Genomic DNA, 6304 nt, shown 5'->3' on the forward strand with positions numbered 1-6304 from the left:
TCTGTGTACATGGGTCAGCTCTCCTCATTTTATTTGTTAGTCTATGGATCTCTCCAGTCATTCATTTTTGGTTTGAGGCTGAGTCTCGCCATCTTGCCCAGGCTGGAAGTACAGTGGCTACTCTAAGCATGCCTCCGAGGCTTCTGGGCATGGATGCTTTAACCTGCTCCATTTTTCCAACTTGGGCTGGTTCACATCTCTTTCGGCAACCTGGTATCCTTCTATCTTTGCCCCACTCCTGCCCCCCTCTCAGAACTGCTCACCAAAATGGAGTCCAACTGAACACAGACACTAAATCAACTCTAGCTCTCTCAAATCCCCAACCTCGGCCTCCTTATCAGCAGCAGGGATCACAGGCGATTACCCCAACACCCAGCCAACTCCTCTCATTTCACAGATAAGGAAGTAGAGGGCAGGCGGCGGAGCCAGAATTGAAACCCATGATCTCTCTCTCCAGATCTAGTGCTCTTTCCCCAATACCAAAAAGCCAGGACTTTGGCTTCTTTGGAAGTGAGGTTCCAAGAAACTCAGGACCTCTGCTCTTCACTACCAATGAGCCCCATTTGCTCAAAAGCTCTGGTAGGGCATGGATTTGGCCTTGGATGTGAGCCTAGAATTTTCTTTCTTGGCCACTGGGCTTCTTCGAGTGGTCCTGGGACCTCGTGGACTGATCTCTTAGGAGTAGGGATGTTTAGAACCCCTCCTCTGCTCCCCCAATACAGAACTGCTCTATGAGGATGTCTTTGCTGTGTGGGAGGTGATCTGGGCTGCCAGACACATCTCTTCGGAGCACTTTGTCCTGTTCATTGCCTTGGCCCTGGTGGAAGGATACCGGGAGATCATCCGAGATAACAACATGGACTTCACAGACATTATCAAGTTTTTCAATGGTATGAACTCAAGGAGGGACTGTGGGACCACCAACCCCCAATAGCAATAGTTGTGTTTTTATGTGTGGCATGCTGGATGTGTGGTGGCAACAGCACCTACATGTCTTTCGGGGGGAGGGTGTTCTTTTTTAAAAAAAACACTTTAATTTTATGTCTTAGAAACACCTCTAAAATAGAAGGGCAAGGATTAGGCAAACGGGGTTAAGTGAATTGCCCAGGATCACACATCTAAAAAGTGTCTTCTACCTAGCTTCCCCATGTCTAAGACTGGATTTGAACCTAGTTCCTCCGGACTCCAGGCCTGGCACTCAATCCACTATGCCATCTAGCTGCCCTAGCAGCTATGTATCTTTAGGGGCCCCTGTATCCTAGGATTATAGGATTTAGGGTCGAAGGGCACTCTGTGGCCCTCTAGTCCAACCCCCTCATTTTACAGATGAGGAAACTGAGACCCAAAGAGTTTGTCACTTGCAAAGTCCTAAAGGCAGCAGGTGGCAGAGTTGGGATTTGAGCCCAAGTCTTACTCCAGATCTCACTAGTCCCAGCTCTAAATCTATATTCCTAAATATAATGTTCCTTCCACTGGCTTCAGTAACTCCCTCTCGCTGTTGGCCTGGGAATTCAAATTCAACACCACATTCGTCTAGTCAAGGCAGATGGCATCCGGCTCCTGGGACCCTGCAGCCTGACTGCCCTAAAGAAGAACCAAAGGAGGCTAGGGTGGGTCAGAGGGTCCTGACTTTGCTTTTTATATCTTGTTGCTTTTTTTTAACCCCTCTCTGTCCCCCCACCTGTGCCCCTGTTGGCACATCCCTCCTGCAGAGCGAGCAGAACATCACGACGCCCAGGAGATCCTGAGGATAGCCAGGGACCTGGTCCACAAAGTACAGACGCTGATTGAGAACAAGTGAAGTTGGCAGTGGCATTGGCGAGAGAAGGGGAAGAGGAGGCAGCAGTGGCCGACCAGGCCCCCCAGGGTCCAGAGAGTCTGGACCCCCTAGATGGGGCAAGTGGAGGGGGTGGCCCTTGTTGGGACCGTCATCTCTCTCCCCCACCCCACCCCCAAACTGAACCCCAGACTGTACTCGAGGCATCTTCCATGTAACACAGACCAAAAAAAGTAATTCAGAGATGGGGAGACCCTAGGCCTTCCCATCAGTTAGGCCAGGGCTAGCCTAAGGGACCTGCCTCTGGGACAGAGGGAGGAATGACCATAGTTATAGCGCTCTCTCTGGGTCTTAGCTGGGGATGGCCCATACTGGACCCCTGAAGCCTCAGACCTGACAGACGCTCCCTAGGACACCTACCTCCCTTTCTCTCCCCACCCCAGCTTTAAAGTCACTTTAAGGTTAGATGAAGGCCCTGGACAAGCCTAATCGGGGGGATCCTGCCTGAGAGGTGTTGTGCCCTCAAGGGTCTAGCATTCTAGAAAGGGGCAGGAGCCCACGGCTATCCCGGAGGCCTGGGGTTGCTAGAATCTGGCCCGAGCTGCCCATCCTGGATAGAGAGATGTTCGGGATGGCTCCAGGGGCTGCAGGAGGCAGTACCCTATGGAAGGTCCTCTGTTCCCTGACTCTTCAGAGAAGCTGGGGAGAGGGCTAGGTGGTCAGGCAGCTGCCCTCCCAGTCCCGGTCACACTCCCCCTCCTTCTGGAGGCTCCACAGCAGGGCTGAGTGTAGATGAGAGTTCTTAAGGACTGAGGGGAGGGTGAAATTCTGGAGCTAATTTCCTGGGTTCCCTCTGCGTTTGGGGGCCCATGTCCTGGCTCCTCAGGGGGTACCCAGAGACTGATTCAGGGGCTCTTTAGAAAAGGAGGAGGAATGGGCCAGGAGCAGCCTGGAGCTGCCCTGGGGCCCCTATCCCACCCCCCACCCCCAGCCTCCCAGGCCACTTTGACAGTCCCTTCACCACACCACCTGCTCCAGGCAGCAGCCCCTCTGCACAGTGTCCAAGTGTAGCTCCCTTGGTGTGTTCAGCTGTCCGTGGTCCTGAAAAGCCTGGAAAGCGGATCCTCTGGAGGGTTCTAGGAGAGCTCCTAGTGCAAATCCTTTGGTTAGCCCCAGCCTGCTTGGACATCCAGATTTCTGTCTCTCAGGCTGGCCTGTACAGAGAAGGCCCAAGAGGTGGGAGCCCACCCCTCTCAGGGACCCTCCCGCTGGAGCTCCAAAGCTCAGGCTGTCGTCCCAGCGCCCACAGGTGCCTCCTCGCCTCCTTTGAACTCTAGAACATCCCCATGGAGTCGTACCAGGATGCTGGGTCCTTCCACGTGACCTCACTGCTCCCCCCGGATCTTAGTTAGCCGAGGGAGGGGAGGGAGGCAGAGAAGCTCCAGGGGCATGGCTGGAGGGGACCTCTCCATGCCAGAGTCTTTCCAAGTCTCTGATTGCCTAGTGAAGGCCAGAAACCTAGAGCTGGGACTGATCCCTGGAGCTCTGTATTCTCAAGTGCCAACACTGCCCTAGGCTGGGAGGGGGACCTTGATCTTGACCCCCCAACACAGCCGACTCTGGAGAATGTGGAGAACTATGAGCAGGGCTCCTTGGGGTTCCCCTTGGATCAAGGATCTCCTAATTCTGGGGAAAGGACGTGGGCCAGGCTGCCCCTGCCTCCAATAGTCCAGGAAGGGTCTCCATGCCCTCAGCATGCTTACTGTTATCCCGCACCCACTTTCCTCCTCCATCTTTCCCCCACCTGCAGGAGCCAGGTGGGAGGGGTGCAGCCAGGGCACATTGGCCATCTGGGGCCTTCCTTCAGGGGTTCCTCCATGGACCTGCTGTGTCATTTACTAGTAAAGGGAGGAAAGGATGCGTGTCTACACCCCTCTATTAGGAGAATGCCATCCCAGCCTGCCCCTCCTCCTCTGTCCCCAGAGTCTGCACTGCCTGTTTGGGGGCCCGTCTGCCCTGTTATCCCCTTGTTGTGTGCTGTGGCTCCCACAGCTCATGCTGTATGCGTGTATGGTGCATCCATGATGCCGCATGTCCTGCCACGTGCCTGCCTTGGTGACTCAGTGATGTTTGTGAGGAGCGGGAAGGTTGGTTTCTTTTTTTCCTGGCTCAGATATTCTAATGCTGTCCAGTGTAACAAAACCAATAAACGCTACGTTTGGTGATTGCCGGTGAATCTGGGGGCTCTCCACGGGCCTGGAGTGGCTGGTTGGGTCGGGAGGCAGGAAGGAAGGCTTTTCTAAACTCGGGAGCCGGGGCACCCTCAGATTGAGCGCGTAGCCCAGGCTTTTCCATGGATTAGAGGAGCACGATTTCAGGTCACAAGACCTAAAGAGGCAAGGCTATGGAACTTGGAGTTCCAGGACCTGAGTTTGAATCCTCTCACTTCCTGTGTGACCTGTGGCAAGTCACAGCCTCTCTGGACTTCACTTTTAGATGTGAGGTCCCTTCCAGGCTGAGATCTAGAAAGCATCCACCGGAGAATCCAAAAATACGCCAAGGGGCTTGGCTCCAGACTCGCCATCCATAGAGTGCTGGAAGAGGAGCCAAGACTTGCCTTTCCCACCTTAGACAAATATGGATGTACCTCGGCACCCTCAGACCAAAGCTTTCAGCCTAGTCTGCCCTGGACAAAGGACACAGAGCTGACTTGGACAAACTTTGAAGCTATCACCCAGCTGTCTTCTCTCCCTCCAGCTGGTGGACCATCAGCGCTATTTTGGCACCCAGAAATAAGTTTTCAGTTCTAGTATGCCCTGGACTTCTCAGCTGGCAGGCTCGTCCTCATCTTTAGACCCAGGAAAGCCAGCTAGAAGAGAGGGGCTTTGCCCCAAGAAATTAACCCTATGAGACTCACTTCAAAGGTCCTAATTCCAAAACAAATGGGCAGCTAGTGGTGCAGTGGATAGACCACTGGGCCCAGAGTCAGGAGGATTCATCTTCTGAGTTCAAATCTGGCCTCAGACACTTACTAGTTGTGGGACTCTGGGCAAGTCCCTTCACCCTATTTGCCTCAGTTGCCTCTTATGAAAAAATGAGCTCGAGAAGGAAATGGCAAAGCCCTCCAGTGTCCCTGCCAAGAAAACCCCAAATGGGGCCATGAAGAGTCAGACATGCCTGAAAGGTCCAAGTAATAACAGTGCCAAGCGAAAAAGGTGAATTGGGAGGAGGACACAAGTGAAGCAGGGGAACAAGGAGCCAATCAGTCTGCAACCTTTGCTGGAGAATCCAGCTCTCTTCCCTTCCGTTTAACCCCAGAATCTGAATTCCCCTGCCCATAACTATCGGTACGACCCTCTGCTTATTCCCAAGCCTTGAACATTTTAGATCTCGGACCACTGCTGGGATTTCATGACGTCAGGAACTCCCAGTGCAGAAACTCCCTCTATCAAAGGAGATCAGCTCCTGCTTTGCAACTGTCTAAGAGAGTTGCCTGAGGGCATTGCGAGGCTCAGAGTCCTACATCCGGCCCCAATGCCATACTGCCATTTACACAGTCGGTGTTTCATAGATACTTAGAAGACTGGATAAGGGGCAGCTAGATAGATGGCTGAGTGGATAGAGAGCCAGGCCTGGAGAAGGTTCAAATCTGGCCTCAGACACTTCCTAGCTAGGTGACCCTGGGCAAGTCACTTAACCCCCATCGCCTAGCCCTTATTGCTCTTCTATCTTAGAATTGATACTAAGACAGAAGATAAAGGCTTTTTAAAAATCATGGAGCTATAAGGGACCTCAGAAGCCATCTTGCCTGGCTCCCTCAGATTACATATTAGGAAACTGAGGTCAAGAAAGAAGAAATTACTTGCCCAAAATTATACACATAAGTGACAGGAGCAGAATGTGAACCCAGCTCCTTTGAGTCCAACGCTAGGACTCTTTCAGAGGCACCAAAGTCTCTTTCCTCAAAGTGTCATTTAAATGTGCATTATGCTCATGGCCCTTGTTGCTTCTTCCTTCTGCTACCTGAGTTTTTCAGGACAGTGGTTGGGTTTTGGGGGATGGGAGGAGGAATGAAGGGTTTGGGCCAAAGTGAGTATTTTGGTCCTAATACCATGGCGGTCCCAGGGCAGGCAGGCAGGCAGGCAGGCAGGCAAGGCCTTTTCCGAGGGTGCTGACAAACACTTGCAATCCTTTAGCAACACAAGAATAACGGAGTGTCGTCAGCCAGAATAATTCAGTAGAATAGAAAACTACCGGCAGGTACCCCAGCTGAGTGCTCTAATCTGCAACCTAGTTCCCCCCCCCAACCCTCCCCAGTCAAGGTGAGCTCTGCAGCGGCATCTGAGGGTGTGTCTAGTCCTTGCCGTGGTATAGGGATTGCTAGTTATGTTCTAGCATCCAGACCAGAAATTTACCCTTGATTTCCCTATAGTTGTAATTTCCTTTGATAATCTCGCCCCACTCTCTGGTTAAAAGTCTCTTGAGCTGGGGACAGCTGGGTATCTCGGTGGATAGAGCGCCAGACCT

The 6304-nt window shown here is 52.6% G+C and overlaps 1 protein-coding gene across 1 annotated transcript in view; it reads left to right on the top strand.

Moving 5' to 3' along the window:
- SGSM2 (small G protein signaling modulator 2) overlaps window positions 1-1801 on the top strand; it is a 71054-nt gene extending 69253 nt beyond the window's left edge. Inside the window, exons 22-23 of the mRNA XM_044676340.1 lie at window positions 723-890; window positions 1713-1801. Coding sequence (XP_044532275.1) covers window positions 723-890; window positions 1713-1801 — 257 coding nt within the window. The remainder of the gene's footprint in view (window positions 1-722; window positions 891-1712) is intronic.
- The last annotated feature ends 4503 nt before the right edge of the window (window positions 1802-6304 follow it).

This window comes from Gracilinanus agilis, chromosome 4, assembly GCF_016433145.1.
Source record: "Gracilinanus agilis isolate LMUSP501 chromosome 4, AgileGrace, whole genome shotgun sequence".
In the NCBI taxonomy this organism is placed as follows: domain Eukaryota; kingdom Metazoa; phylum Chordata; class Mammalia; order Didelphimorphia; family Didelphidae; genus Gracilinanus; species Gracilinanus agilis.